Source organism: Lissotriton helveticus, chromosome 12 (genome assembly GCF_964261635.1).
Source record: "Lissotriton helveticus chromosome 12, aLisHel1.1, whole genome shotgun sequence".
Taxonomy (NCBI): domain Eukaryota; kingdom Metazoa; phylum Chordata; class Amphibia; order Caudata; family Salamandridae; genus Lissotriton; species Lissotriton helveticus.
This window is the reverse complement of record NC_136073.1, coordinates 897,010,285-897,026,828: the sequence shown is the minus strand read 5'-3', so window position 1 is coordinate 897,026,828 and position 16,544 is coordinate 897,010,285. Positions and strand designations below refer to the sequence as shown.

The window sequence follows — 16,544 nt, the reverse complement described above, 5'->3', positions numbered from 1 at the left end:
CACCTGGGGCAGGACAAAACATACAGCCGCCTGGTGACCCACTTTTATTGGCCGAAGATGCGCCGCGATGTGTGCAACCACTGCCGAACCTGTCCGACCTGCCAAGCCAGCGGAAAGAGTGGGGGGAAAATCAAGGACCCACTCCAACCGTTTCCCATGGTGACCACTCCCTTCGAGCGAGTAGGGATCGACATCGTGGGGCCCCTGGACCCTCCAACCTCCCAGGGGCACCGCTTCATCCTCGTCCTGGTGGACCATGCCACCCGCTACCCAGAAGCTATCCCCCTCCGGACTATCACAGCCCCCGTATTGGGTCGGGCGCTAATGGGGATCTTCTCCCGAGTCGGCTTCCCCTGAGAGGTTGTCAGTGATCGGGGCACAAACTTTATATCGAAATATATGCGGTCCCTGTGGCAACAGTGCGGGGTCGCGTATAAGTTCACCACCCCGTATCACCCTCAAGGGAATGGACTAGTGGAGCGATTTAATAGGACCCTGAAAGGAATGATCAAGGGCCTAGAAGAGCCCCTCCGGCACAAATGGGACGTTCTGCTGCCATGCCTCCTGTTCGCCTACCGGGAGGTACCCCAGAAGTCCCTGGGGTTCAGCCCCTTTGAACTGTTATATGGACACCCGGTGCGAGGCCCCCTCAGCCTGGTCAAGGAAGGCTGGGAGCTGGCCGCCTCCGATACTCCGCCCGATGTTTTCCGATACCTCTTGACTCTCCGCAACCAGACTCGGAAGTTCCGGGAACTGGCCGAAACCAACCTGAAGGCCAGTCAAGAGGAGATGAAGCGCTGGTATGATGAAAATGCCTCGTCCATTGAATTCAAGTCGGGCCAGCAGGTCTGGGTCATGTCCCCGGTCGACCCCGGCGCCCTCCAGGACAGATGGACGGGGCCCTTCAAAGTGGTGGAGCGCAAGAGCCCCGTCACCTACCTAGTGGACATGGAGTCCCCTCGGAACCCCCTCCGGGTCCTACACGCCAACCGGCTCAAGCCCCACTTTGTCCGCACCGAACTGAGCCTGTTGTTGGCTACCGATGACGGAGCAGAGGACGACTCCGAGCCTCTACCAGACCTCCTGAGCACCTCTGAGAAAGATGGCTCCGTCAAGGGAGTCTCCCTCTCTCCCGTGCTGACACCCAAACAGCGCCAGGACTGTCAAGAACTGCTGGGTCAATTTGCGAACTTATTTTCCCTCACCCCCGGAGTCACCCAGTGGTGTGTTCACGACGTCGACACTGGGGACAGTCCACCCGTGCGGCACCGAGCCTACCGAGTCCCCGACCGAGTCCGGCCCTGCATCCAAGCCGAAGTTTCCAAGATGCTAGCCCTAGGGGTAGTCGAACCTTCAGACAGTCCATGGGCCAGTCCCGTCGTCCTGGTCCCTAAGGCCGCCGCCCCTGGGGTGCCCCCGGAGCTGCGGTTCTGTGTCGACTACCGGGGACTGAATGCCGTCACCAGGACCGACGCCCATCCCATTCCCCGAGCGGATGAACTGATCGATCGCCTGGGAGCCGCCAGGTACCTCAGCACCTTCGACCTCACGGCCGGATACTGGCAAATCGGCCTCACGCCCGGGGCACAAGAACGATCCGCTTTCTCGACCCCCGATGGCCACTTCCACTTCAACGTGATGCCCTTCGGCATGAAGAATGCTCCGGCCACCTTCCAGAGACTAGTGAATCGGGTGCTAGCAGGGCTGGAAGAGTTCAGTGCCGCCTAGCTGGACGATATTGCGGTGTACAGCCTCTGTTGGGACGAGCACCTGACCCACCTCTGGAAGGTCCTGACGGCCCTCCAACGGGCCGGACTAACAATCAAAGCCAGCAAGTGTCAGATCGGTCAAGGGTCCGTGACCTATCTGGGACACCAAGTGGGGAGCGGCCAAGTGGCTCCCCTTCAACCCAAGATCGACGCCATCCAGGCCTGGGAGCCCCCCGTCACCCAGACCGCCGTCCGAGCCTTCCTGGGGCTCACTGGATACTATCGGCGGTTCATAAAGGACTATGGGAGCATTGTGGGGCCCCTCACAGAACTAACCTCCAAGAGACTACCCCCGAAGGTGCACTGGACCCCCGAGTGCCAAGTAGCCTTTGAGACACTAAAGACTGCCATGTGCACCGCCCGGTGCTCCAGGCCCCCGACTACAGCCGAGAGTTCATCGTCCAAACTGACGCCTCGGAACACCGCATTGGGGCCGTACTGTCCCAAATGAACTCTGACGGAGTTGACCTTCCTGTGGCCTTCATCAGCCGGCGCCTGCTGGCCCGAGAACAACGATGGAGCACCATCGAGAGGGAAGCATTCGCCGTCGTATGGGCCCTAAAGAAGCTCCGGCCCTACCTCTTCGGCACCCACTTCCGAGTACAGACCGACCACCGGCCCCTGCGGTGGTTGATGCAGATGCGGGGCGAGAACCCGAAGTTGCTACGTTGGTCCATCTCCCTCGAAGGGATGAACTTCACCGTGGAACATCGCCCTGGCAACGACCACGCCAACGCTGACGGCCTCTCCAGATTCTTCCGCCTTGGCGAGGAGAATCCCCAAGAAGATGGGTGACTCTCCCCTGCCTTCAGCTGGGGGGGACGCGTGTTGGACCCGGCCTCGTGGCGTGGTCCTACCCCTCCCGCATGGCAGGCCCCGGACGACATCGGCCCTCCATCCAGCCCGGGTCGCCCTCGGGCACACCTCTGCACGCCCTCCAAACCACCAGATCCGCCACCCGGCGGCCCACGACCACCGACACGGCCCCCTCGGGCCGCCCCAGCAATACCGGTCCGGTGCCCACCCCGGACCCTCATTCCAGGCTGGACGCCATCTTGGGCCCATCATGTCACAGACACGTGGTCCCGGACCAGCCGCGGCCACAGCCCCAGCGAGCCCGCCATCGAGGCACCAAGAACCCTCCGGGTGGTAGAGTGGCCACTCCACCAGAGACAAGGAGAGGGGAGTTTCGATGGCTCTCCAACCATCCCCGGATGCCTGGTTTCGATCACCCTCCGGCCTCCCTGGGCTCCGGCTCCACCCCCCTGCTGGGTGTCTGGACACCATCACTGGACGACCCAGGCGAGAGGGTCCGGATATCAAAGGACTCCAGACCTATATCTGGGCCAGCCCCGGAGTAGGACGGCAGTTGTATCCCGGAGTCGAGAAGCCCTGCTGACGCTGTCGCGGCTGACCCTGAGACGAACTCCCCTTGCTGCTCTACCTGGAACCTGCTGGCGCTGCCGCGGTCCATCTTCGCCGTAACCACCTTGGAGCCTGCTGGCGCTGCCGCGGTCCACACTCGCTGAACCATCTCGGAACCTGCTGGCGCTGCCGCGGTCCACACTCGCTGAACAATCTCGGAACCTGCTGGCGCTGCCGCGGTCCACACTCGCTGAACCATCTCGGAACCTGCTGGCGCTGCCGCGGTCCACACTCGCTGAGCCATCGTGGAACCTGCTGGCGCTGCCGCTGTCCACACTCGCTGAACCATCTCGGAACCTGCTGGCGCTGCCGCGGTCCACACTCGCTGAGCCATCTTGGAAACTGCTGGCGCTGCCGCGGTCCACTCTCGCTGAACCATCTCGGAACCTGCTGGCGCTGCCGCGGTCCACACTCGCTGAACCATCTCGGAACCTGCTGGCGCTGCCGCGGTCCACACTCGCTGAACCATCTTGGAACCTGCTGGCACTGCCGCGGTCCACGCTCGCTGAACCATCTGGGAACCTGCTGGCGCTGCCGCGGCCCAACCTTCCGAAACCCCCCAGCTCGAGGATTGAGAGCTGTGCGTAGGGTCCCATTGCAACCGACCATCTATAAGACTGTCCCGATACCTTGCCCCTTGCCACGAGACTTTCCAGATCTCTGGATCTGCTGTATATATTGAACCGATAGTTATTGCCCGATAAAGATTGAAAACTCTATCTACGTGTGGTGTATATTTGTAGTGGTGTGGTTACTCTGCTGTACGATCCAAGGAGAGGGCCCTCCCGTCTGAGGCCTCTCGACATCGCTCGGTCCCTTCTCGGAAGGAGGGGTAGACCTAGGGGTGGTCAGTCAGACACCTTCTGCCTCCCCCGGCTTCGCCTTTCTAACAATTGGTATAAACCCTGTGGAGTAAAAAAAGCAGTTAACATTTTTGATTCTTCGGTAAGAGGAACTTGATGGTACGCTAACCTCAAATCAAAAGTTTAAAATACCTTGGCACGCTTTAACATGGAAACTACCTGATTAATGTTGGGCAGCGGATGGCAATCCACAACAATTCCTGAATTAAGTGCTCTCAAGTCAACACACAATCTCAATTTGTTGTCAGATTTGCGAACTAGATCAATGGGTGAAACTCATTCAGAGGAGTCAATCGGTTCAATGAACCCCTCTGAAACAAGTTCAGCTAACATGTTCCTTAACTCCTCCCTAATATTAATAGGTACTGGTCTAATCTTTTGCCTGACAGGAGTAACATTACTCTTGAGTTTAATATGATGCGAGTACTCCTTGAGTTTTCCTAAAGAATCAGAAAAAACGTCTCTGTAACTGTCTTTTATGAAACTCTCCATGTCTTGACAACCTGTAATTGAAATGTTATTAAAACGTACTGTTTCATCCAATATGACTGGTTCTTTTAACCTAAGATTTAACATTATTCCAAGTTTCATTGGTCCCTCCAACCAAGTACATTTATCCCTTTTACCGAGATATATAATTTTATATTTGCTTCTCTGCATTTGAACCGTAGCTCAGTGTTAAAATATCCTACCATATCAATTCTTGACCCATCATAGCTTTCTGGTGTAATATCAGGTGGAACTATCTTATTTAGATCAAAAACCGAGTTAAGTTTTTCAAGAAAATATGCCTTAGAAATAATAGTCCATGGAGAACCAGAATCAGCCATGAGACTTAATTCAACTTTTGATAGCTCAACTTCACACATGGGAGGACTCCTAACAGGCATCTCTTCACTGTCTTTAACATTTGCTACACTTTCCACTAATGATACAACAAAGCCCTTGTTTTGGAAAGAACTAAAAGCCTCCAATTTGTGTGTCACATCTCCAGATCCCTCTAATGTACAAGAAAATGCTGCTCCTTTTTTGAGGAGTAAACCTTCTTTGATCTCTACACATATTGGAAAAGTGTCCTAACCTCCCACACTTCCTACATTCTCTGTTGATAGCTGGGCACCCTCCAAATAAAGCCATATGAGATTTACTGCCACACCTATAACAAACAAAATTCTTGTCATTTTTATAAAATCTCCTAAAATTATAATAATTAGGGTTGTGAGAAGCATTAACATTTGAGTTAGAAGTGTCATTCTTAACATCATCCTGATGTTTGACTGCACAGACTTCTTCAGACTTGTCAGACTTATTATTCACATTCCGTACAGTATTCATCCATATTTCTGACTGTTCGAAAGCTTTGGCAGTGGAAATAGCTTCTGATAGTTTAGGATCGCCCATTACCCATAACTGTTCTTGAGTTTTTTTACACTTTACATGGACGATAATTTGGTCCCTAAACATTTCGTCACAAATGTTTCCGAAGTTACATTGTACACTTAAAGTGCGCAAAGATATTAAAAGGTCATCAAATGATTCATTTTCTTCTTGTATCTTCGTATAAAATTTTAATCTATTCAAAGCTATATTGCTTGTGGGTTTACACTTTATTTCCACCCTGAGTAAGGACTCATTGTAAACATTAGTTGCTTCTCCACTTTCTGTAATATCAATTTGAGGTAATGCCCTGAATATCATTTGCCCCTCTGAGCCTAAGCAATGCAAAAACATTTTTTCTTTTCTTTCCGCACCCATTCTTTCACCGTCAATACCCTTCATATAATTAATGAATTCCTCCTTCCATCTTGACCATGTCACTGGAGGATCACCTTTAGTTTGTAGAAATTTTGCTGGAGGTTCAAATTGCATATTTGTAGTAAAAATAATAATCCTAGTAAAAGTGTAAATGTACTTTCTCTTCTCTCTAAAAATGTATATAGTCTTATTCCTCCAAAGTATTCTCTCACTCTCCTGTAATTCAAATAATTTCCACTTACTTAAAATACAACTGCGATGCAGGTACTTGCTAATTAACTTTAAACTCAGTGTTGTTGACAAATCAATATATTTCCTTTTTTTAACTCGGTACGTACTGGTAGCTATGCACGTTGTCAAGTACACTTAGCTATGAATGACTTGGCGCATACTGGTTGCTATGCGCGTTGTCAAGGAGTCTTAAGATGGCCACCACGTTGCGTGTATCACGTCTCTTCGTCGCACGTTCCTTGTTAGTGACGTTGCGTGAACACATACTTGCGACAGCAAAGCACTCCGGTGACAATGCCAGACCAGCGTGCTTCCATGCAATCCCAATGCTCGCGACTGTAAGACTCAGCGCGCCCGCACCAGGTGATTATTTTTTAAATATGCGCTCGCACACCAGCAAAATGCTTACCCAGTCTCGAAATCGCCAAACCTTCCAAAAATCGCCAGAGCAAAGCAGTTTGGCACACACTGATGCGATCTTCCTTTTTGTTGAATAAAGAGCTTCCTCTTTCAATTCGTAGTGGAAACTCCTTGTAAATCTTTAAATACTTATTTTTGGGTTCAGGAACACAGCGTTTCTGTGCTGCAGCTCCTTGTTGAGTGAAGTGTTCCTCGTCGCCAATTATTGAAAGTATTAAATCCAGGTTGAATTATTAATATATTAAAGTAAATTGCAGCACAGCAACACTGAGCGGTCTGATCATCTTTAAGGCTCAGTGCAACTGACCTTTCAGATAAAAACAGTTCTTAACAAGAATTCTAAGTAGAATCAGAATGTGAAACATACAATAACATGTTATGCAGGTTACAGGGAAAAGATGGAATGTAACAGTATCCCTGTCCCCATGGAAGGGAGCAATAAACAGAAATATGGATATCACCCCATAAACATCACAGGCAATATCATTCTGTGCCTCCAAGCACCCCTTTCATAATGCACCCAAACACCCCTTTTAACAGTGCTCCCCCAAATGTGATCACCTCGCACAACCCAGAGAGTGAGGTGGCAGTGGAAAAAGATGGGGGTCCCCACCAGGATCCCATCCTATGTAATAACCCCATCTGTGTGCTGGGGCGGGCACAGTTTGACCACCAGTATTTGGCCCCACTATGCTCCTCCTATGACCCCCCACTTTCCACCCACTCCTGCTCTCTCCCCAATACTCCCTCTACCACTGTGACCCCTTCTCCTCTAACTCCCTGGCCCCTCTTTACCTATGTGACACCAACCAAGCTATCCTCCTAGGCTCCTCCTACCTACAACCTCTCTCTGTCTGCCATTCTAGCTCGCCCAAACCTCACTCAACACTCTGTGCCCCCTAACTAAAAGTGACTAACAGCACAAAGCACAATAAAAGTTGTCAGATACATCAAAGGCCCAATGGAAGAGAGGGATGAGAGAAACAACCGAGAACCATGCCCATGAAAGATATTTTGTTAAAGACAACCTTAAACTGGGATTTTTTTAGCAATTTGTAGGTCGAGCCTGGGCAGCGCATGCACTGTTCTGCAAGGCATGCTGTATTCAAGTATGGAGTTGAAGCTCCGCCCACTCTCCACCCATGTTTTTCATTGGCTTGTGTCATTGTCCTTCATAAATGCTGGCTTCTGATTTGTTAATAGGCTTGTTAGTCCCTCCTAATACTGCCTGGTCTTCATTTGTAACCTCCCATGAGGACTGGCCCTTTAAGTTCTGCTTTTTATACTGCAAGCATGGCATTCTTTCCTGCAACATCTAGTGCACAATGCTCACTTTCACTTTCCAAGCAGCCGGGACAGTGGCGGTTGCTTCTTTGAATTGAAATAGGTCTCGCATTTACAAGAGTTTTTACCTATTGGCATTGTAAATGACAATGTATTTTATTTATGTGTTAATTATCAAAACAGATAAATAAAAGGCATTGTCATTTACAATGCCAATAGGTTAAACTCTTGCAAATGCAACACCTATTGCATTGCAAATGCTTGTTGTAACAGAATCTTCACAGGTATTTCTCTCCCAGAGAGGGGCTGGCGTGGGCTTCCTCACATGAATGTTAAATGGTGCCAAGTGGTGGGGTGGGGGGAGGGGTAATTACAAAGGCGTGATATTTAAATGTGTTTGTCTTTAGGGAGGCCTTATAGGAGCAGCAGAGAACTGTTCTCCACATGGTTTAAGTGAAGTGAATATTTTGGCCCATTCAGCCCCGAATGCTGCTGTTCACATTGCTGTCCCTTTCGATGCTGTTTAATTCCAACTGAGTAACTGGGGTCATATTACCAAGGCAGGAGATATGAGATTATCGCCGCTTTAGCTGTCGTTTTTGGCCGCTAAGCTGCGATAATTTTATCGCCCTAATAGCAAGCGGTCGCTAACAGCAGTTAGCGACAGCTTGTAGGCGATAGCGAGCGGTTTGGGGCCCGCTTTGCATGTCAGCGATATTTATCGCTAATGACATGCAAAGTGGGAGTACCCAACCTGTTAGCGACTGAAAGCAGTCGCTAACATCGCTATCACCTATTATGAACGCAGGCGTAGCGATGGAAATATTCGTGCTAAGCGCGAATATCTCCAAAACCTAACGCCTGCTCAGACCACTTCTTAGCCTGTATATCCAATGGGAGGTGGATATTCAGGCTAAGTCCCTATTAGCGATAATGCCTGAATATCGCTGAATTTCCAGCGATATTCACGTATTTCGCCGCTATCACCAGAAATTTGATCGCTGTAGAGATAAACGTTGCTAATAGCACGTTATCTCTGCGATAAAATCCGGCGATGCGCGCCGATAAAAAAAATTCGCTAAGCTTATTTAGCGATAAATATCGCTAGTTGTTGATAATATGCCCCCAGGTTCTCCCCTATGTACCAAATGTAGTGACAGGGAGACACCAAGCTGCCGCTTTATTCAAATCCAGTTTGTCAAATAATGTATTGCTTATGGCCCAGGATAAGGGTTCTATACAAACTGTTAAAAAAATATCTTGTTTGCTTTTGGTTCTTTATTGTCAAGTTTTATGTATGCGTTTGTCAGGCACAGGGTTGTTTCACATCCAACAGACCCCATTCTTAGTACATTGTCACGGCCTCATGTGAAGTTTTCTTACACATGTTTCTCCGGCCACTGCCCTTTTAGATGTCCCTATCTTTTCCACTCCACTGGTAGCTCTGACATACCATAATATGCCATTTTGGTAACATTCCCAAAACATTTACTCTTCCTAACATGTCACCTATCGCGCTCCAATTTCGTTTCAACATGGCGTCTGCGCTCTTCGCTAACATCAAATACTGCGGAGACTGGCGACATTGTGAGGTGTTTTTTGTCTCTTCCTTCTTGGCTCCAGTTGGCGTTAAGATCTACTCCTAGTAAAGCAATTTATCACATTAAATGTCCTTCAGAATTTGTACTCATAAATGTGTCTACAGTTAAGCATACACCTCTAAACAACTTTCAATTCTTACACCACAACTCTTGCTAGGGTTCATGAAATTCCTATTTCTTTGATTAAGTTTTTATAAGTTTGGCTTTTTTTGTCTGACATATTGTTTGTGCAATTTCATTGACCGGGTGTCTTATGACTTTACGAAATGATCTTTAGTTATTGTTTGCTTACTACAGTAACTGAGAACATAAGTAGATAAATTGTGATTGTTTCATAATTAAAAAGCTTAGTGGTTGAAACAGGTCAGCTGAATTAATGATAATTTAGCAATACTGATAAAATATTTATGGAAAGTTTGATAACGAACACCAGATTCGTAAATATTTGTTTTATTATATTATTTAGCTATTCTAAGTTGTTTTGCAGGTGTGCTTCCTTTGCTTTGAACGATTATATTTAGTTTTTAGTGATATTGTGAAAGTCCGGGTGTGTCGCCTCGCTTCCTTCAGCCACATGGGCGGGTTCTACTTTCTAACCCTATCACGGCTCGTCATAGACAACAGGTGGGGCAAGAGGTGCACTCACCCACATAACCCTCTCTGAAGCTTCCCCACAGACACCCTTTCTCTGTTTCTCCACAAACGTCATGAAGTTTGCTTTAAAAAATTGCAAGAATTAGCAAGAAAGCAATTTCACCAAAGTAGGTTTTGTTGCAACACTTCTCAGGAAGAAGTTACTTTTGGGTGAGAGTTCTAAGGCAACAAATGCTTTTGAAAGAAAATAATTCATTGAGCCAAGTTCATAAAACTTTATTACCTTTACTACGCTCCATTCTTTCCTTATTGGGTGGTTTTGCGGAGGGAGACATGGGGTATTTTAATCTGGTCTGGGACACCTCTCTAGACACTACCCACTCTCAAAGGTCACAAGCGGCATTTTTCCTAATGTGATAAAATCCGCTGTTCATCGATTGGAGTTATTGGACACATGGAGAATGCTCAACCCTACTACACAAGACTATACCTTCTTCTCACACTCGCGTAGATCCTACTCAAGGATAGATTATATGTTTTTAAGTCAACGACTACTCTACACTTTACAGAAGGCAGAGATCCCTTCCCTAGTCATCTCGGATCATGTCCCATTGGAGAGTGTTTGTGATTGGCCAGAACCAGCCCCCAACATTCGTAGATGGTTCTTCCCTAATGCACTCTCACGAGACAGGCTCTTTCTGGATGAACTACTGAAAACGATAAAAGAGTTTTTTTAAGTTAAATGATCACAGTAATACTTCCCACTCTAACACCTGGGATGCCTTTAAGGCAGTTATACGAGGCAAATTTATCTCGCTCATTTCCACTCACAGAAAACAAAAAGCAGTAGAACGACAGGCCCTGGAAGGCAGAGGTGACACATAAGGCCAACCCTGTTCTTATTCTACAGAGGAAGGTAGCAGCGCTGAAAGGGAAGACCCAGGCGATCTATACTAATAGTGCTGAAACCACAATCTTACACCTAAAGGCGTTGGCTTATAAGTGTGGCAATACGATAGGCCCCATGCTTGCAAACAGATGAGACTTAAACAGCAAAACAACTATATTAAATAAATTAAGGAGGGGGTAGGACTGAGACATATGACTGAGAAAGGGAAAGCCCAGGTGTTTCAAGACTTTTATAAACATATATATTCTGCCGACTCCTTGGCTCCGAGAGCCCACTTGACATTTTTGGATGCTGCTGCACTGCCACGAACACCCCCAGGAATTAACAAATAGTTAAATAGTCCTATCACAAGAGAAGAAGTGCTGCCTGCCATAGAATCCCTTAAACTTCATAAAGCTCCAGGTCTTGATGGTCTCAACACTCATTTTTATAAAATTGTTTAGTTCAGACCTTTCTCCTCATTTGACTGACCTTTTCAATCAAATAGCCGTATCTCAGAAAGTACCCCAGTCGATGAGTAAAGCAATGATCATGGTCATTCCTAAACCGGGGAGAGACACATAGTTTTGCTCTTCGTATAGCCCAATGGGATTGGTCAACCTGGATGCTAAATTATATACTAAGATACAGGCCACGGGACTGGATGAAGTACACCTTGAATTGATACATCACGACCAGTCAGGATTTATTACGGGTCTTCAGATGACACTTTAAGACTCGTGACTCACCTAATAGACAAAGTAAACAAGAAGCGGATCCCCTCGGTCTTGTTGGCATTAGATGTCGAGAAGGTTTTCAACTGCGTAGATTGATCTTTTTTGATGAACACGCTTCATCAGTTTGGATTAGGGGACAGGTTTATAAACATCGTGAAGCCTAAATATCTCGAGTCTTAGTTAATGGCACAGTATCTGAGTTTTTTGGACCTGACAAAGGGGACGAGACAGGGGTGTCCCCTATCCCCCATTCTTTTCGCCCTCTGTAGAACCTCTAGCAGCAAGGATATGAGCGAATTGCAATATCCGGGGAATCCCATTTGATCCAGATGAACATAAAATATTGCTATTCGTGGATGGAATGCTCCTTCCCGTTACCTCTCTTCGCACTTCCCTACCGGCCTTACAGCAGGAACTCCAAGCTTTCGAAAGAGTCTCCAGATTCTGAGTTAATCTTTCCAAATTCTTTCTTTTAAATTTGACAATTCTCCCAAGACCTTGCAGCTATTTTCCCATTTTAGTGGGCTAGGAAGGAAATACTTGGGGGTCAAGATTACATCTAAAACCAATGATTTATATAGAGCAATCTTCCTGCCTATACTATGCTATGCCTATGCTACCCCAACTTAAGGTAGATTTTGAAAGATGGGCCTCATCATATTTTACTTGGATAGGCTGCCTAAATGTAATCAAGATGATGGTCATCCCTCCCATACTTATTCCAGGGACTACCCATTGAGGTTTCTAGGGATTTTTTTCCTGAACTACGCATAATGTTTACTAACTTTGTTTGGAGTGGCCGACGAGCTAGAATTTCTTACAAAGTCCTAACTCAGCCAAAAGAGATGGTGAGATGGAGTTCCTCCCTCTCTCTGATGTGTTAACCTACTCTAGAGCTGCACAACTCATGGTTATGACCGAGTGGTCCCTTAGAGGCTCAGATAAGCATTAGTTCTTTACGGACAGCTATAGTGGGAAGATCTATTTGGGATGTTCTATGGAAGCCTAAACCAGATTACCCCAAAACACGTATTTGAGCATACCCACATCCACCATGCTCAAAGTGTGAGATACTGTAGTTAAATCCCATGAGCTGACGACTTTTCCATCCCCATATACCCCTATCCATTATAATCCAGCATTCCCTCCTACACTGTCTCCAGGTCCCTTTGACAAATGGCGCGAAGGGGGATGTCTAACCATTTCCGACCTATTCCATGGTGAGAATGTTCTTACCTTTGAGCATTGTTGCCGTGACTTTCTATTGCCTCCCTCTGAAAGATTCCATTATATCCAATTGAACCATTAGGTCCCACAGCCCCATTCAAAAATGGCTGCCACCAGGGACCTTCTCCCTATAGAGCGACTTGTGCGGAGCACGGGGACAACCCGGGGTTGTACATCCTATTTGGTTAAGCTATTAATGACTACCAAACACACACCCTCTCCTCGCCATGTTCTATTTTGGGAAAATACTTTAGGTTCCATGTGTACTTCAAGACCACCCTTGCTTCTGATGTGTCTGATGAAAGTCAACATGAGGTTCAAATCACAGACCCCTCACAATTTCCCCTCTTTGCAGAGTTTCTCAGGTGAGACCTGGTCTTCAGAAACCACATTCCTTGCATGCACCCTTCAAAATACTCTGCCAAAAGTCTGTCACTTTTTATGGGTTCATTTATTTGCTTTATTTTTTTTTCCAGTTATATAATTGGTGGGCGGTAGTAAACAAGATTTTTCTCCATTCTTAATCAGTAATAGCATGATCAGGTCTTCGTGCAGCGTGCAGGCCGGGCACCGCCTCCCAGCCTCCGGATTCAGGAGATGAAGACATCCAAAGTCGGTGATGTCTCCATATCCTCCACTGGTTCCCTTGTTCCCCCATAATGTGTTTCTAATATCCCTGGTCCTCCTCTTTCTCATCCTTCTGTCTCTGTAGCGCCAAGCTAGTTGAGGACCTGTTTTTGCTGGGCTTGGCGCTGCATCATGCTCAGGGCTTCCCAGAAGAAGTCCTTCTGGAAGCCGAAGAGTGACATGTGTCCCACGATCTCGCGCATCTTGGCCATCTGCTCTTCCAGGCTGGCACACTTGTGGAGCTGGCCGAGGTACTCCTCGCAGGCCCGGGCAGCCTCGGCTTCCAGGTCGGTGCCCTGGCACCGGGCCTTGCCGGCGGGCAGCTCGCGGTAGCAGGACAGCTCCTCCACGTCATAGCTGGAGAACATGTAGAGACACTCGCGGGTGGAGCAGAGCTGCTTGGTGCAGAGCGGCACCTGTGGGACGAGAAGAGGGCATGGCGTTAGACAGAAGACCCTGAGAGCAGCAGACACCACTCAGGGGAGCAGGGGGCTTTGGGGCAGGAGGAGAAGGATGGGTGACTACTAGGATCATTGGAGCTCATGGGATTCAAGTCCTGGTAATTTGGGTTCAAGTGCAGATTAATGATCTGGCCAGTGACGTGGACATTCCATTTCAAAAATAAGAATCCAAAATCACAATGCATGAAAACCTGAACAGTTTTATTTAGAATTGTTGGCCACCCCACTGGTAGCAGAAACTAGAAATAAAATTGCTATAGTAATGATCTGTATAAATGTCATCATCTGTCTGTCTATCCCTATCACCTGTCTGTCTGACTCTATTATTTTTTCACAGTTTTATGTTGGGTAATGTAGACCCACCATAGCATTTTACATAAACAATGAACGTACTGAGGTGGAGCCATAGAAAAAGATATACAGTCAGTCAAATTTGCTTTATTCGAGATAAAAAAACTCATAAAAGCATGATTAATAAAAACATTCATTTGGTACTACAAGGTATTTGCAATTTCCAGTATTTGACATTTTTTATAGTACATTTAAACAAAGTACATTTATCAAAGATAATAATAAAAAAAGTATTTTGACATCACTATTAAAAAGAAGATAAACAGGGAAAGGCAATCAGAATTCATGTATTCATGGGATAATACTAATGGACGCCCTATAAAAGCAATCCCAGCAGACATTTTTTTCTAATTGCCCACGTCCACCCCGGGTATCTGGCAACCGCAACTGTAATAACCGGCAAAGTGCTGGTGCAGATTAATCTTAATGCTACCTTGCTATCCCTAGTGCCTAACAATTTGCACATTGCCTTTAACGAAATACGCCTGGGGGTTATATGAGCCCTACAAACAAAGAGAAGATGGGCGGTGGTCTCTTTATCATTTTTACAAGCCGGGCACGTATTAGAACCACCATCAGCCCATCTACCGGTTAGTGATCTTATAGGGAGTGACCCTGCTCTAAGCTGAAAGTAGAGCTTCCTGTCTCCGGGTTTTGTGATATCATCCCAATAGGGCTCTAAACAGGGCAAAGATTTGACTTCCAAAAAACGACCCTCCATAGTAGCGGGATCAGCGCCATTCCATGTCTGGTATGCGACCATTTCCCGGTACTTTTCTTTTAGGGTGTTTTTGGATGGAAACAGAGCTACCTCAGGGTTCTCCCACAACCCCTGCATGCCCATACCCACCAAGGCTTTGCAGAGCTCCTTCAACCAAATTGTCTTGTGGAAATCATCACTTTTGATTACGTCCAGGAATCCCTGGGCGTAGTGGGCGAGTTCAGGAGTGACCTAGATACGACGCCAGTATAGTACAGGGCGTAATCTAGCCATATCCACTAGGGCCTTCCTACCTAGATCATATCGCAATGGTTTCATTGGTGTACTCTTAGGGAGACCAACAAGATTGCGCAAAAATTTGTTTTCGGCAAGTATTAGTGATATTAAATTGTCATAGCCCCATATCTCAGCACCGTAAAGTGCCGATCTAAGGGCTTTCGCCTCATACACTTGAAGTGCTGGCTGGATTGGCTTTGTCAGGGATTTTTTGTGCTCTATACTTATCGCTCCCGCATTTTGGCGCAATTTTAGAGCCGCCATTTCTATATGTTTCTTCCACTTAACACCTTTTATCACATGAATGCCCAGATAGGTCAAATGCGACACCATTTCCACCTTTTGCCTGTTCATGAAGAAATTCCCTTTGAAACTTCGGTGTGGGTTGAACGCCATGAGCTTTGTTTTTGCTACATTAACTTCCAGTCCACGATCTTCACAAAATTCCTCAAAAATCTTCAGGGCTCGTTGAAGGCCACTAAGGGTTTTGGATATTATAAGCATATCATCGGCGAATAATAAAATAGGAGTTTTCACTCCAGCCAAAGTAGGAGCATCTACACATCCCAGAAGCATACGTTCTACTACACCGTTGATATACAAAGAAAAAAGCGTGGGGGCCATAGCGCAGCCTTGGCGCACCCCACGCTCTACTGGGAATTCAGGAGTAACTTGCCCATGTCCCCCCCACTGGATTTATGCGTAATTAGACTCATGCAGCCTCATCACTAGCGTTAAAATTTCTGGTGGCGTGCCCATCTTCCTTAACACGCTCCACAGCTGAAACCGTGGGACCAGGTCAAATGCTGCACGTAAATCAATAAAAGCAGCGTAGATGCAGCCTTTTCCTAATACTACAGTCTTCCAATGAAGAAGGGTAAAACGGAATATCTGGTCAGTGGTGCTAGTTAATTTGCGAAAACCAGCCTGGAAGGGGGAAAGAATGTTTTCACCTTCGACCCAATCTGATATTTTCTCTAGGGTCATTTTTCCAATCACCTTTTGTACTGTGTCGATCAGGCTAATAGGCCTGTAATTTCCAGGCTGTGTTTTATCGCCTTTCTTTTGTATAGGGATTATTACGGCCCCTTGCCACGGCTTTGGTACTGGCGCCCCTAAAGCAACGGCATTGGCCAGCTTCATTATGTACAAGACCCAGCGTGTTTTAATGTGTAGAAAGACGTCCGCTGGAACCCCGTCAGGTCCTGGAGCTTTTCCCCTTGCGACAGATTTAAGGGCCACTGCTACATCATTGATATTAAAGGGTGGGATATACAGTAATTGTAATTGTATTTAGGTGGCACTTTCTACCC

General features: G+C 47.2%; 1 protein-coding gene across 1 annotated transcript in view; it reads right to left on the bottom strand.

Moving 5' to 3' along the window:
* Nucleotides 1-13,245: 13,245 nt before the first annotated feature.
* The window catches only part of FBXO24 (F-box protein 24), a 74,111-nt gene continuing 70,812 nt past the window's right edge, over nt 13,246-16,544 (bottom strand). The window contains exon 9 of the mRNA XM_078669187.1: nt 13,246-13,838. Within this exon, the coding sequence (XP_078525313.1) occupies nt 13,515-13,838 (324 nt within the window). The 3' untranslated portion in view covers nt 13,246-13,514. The remainder of the gene's footprint in view (nt 13,839-16,544) is intronic.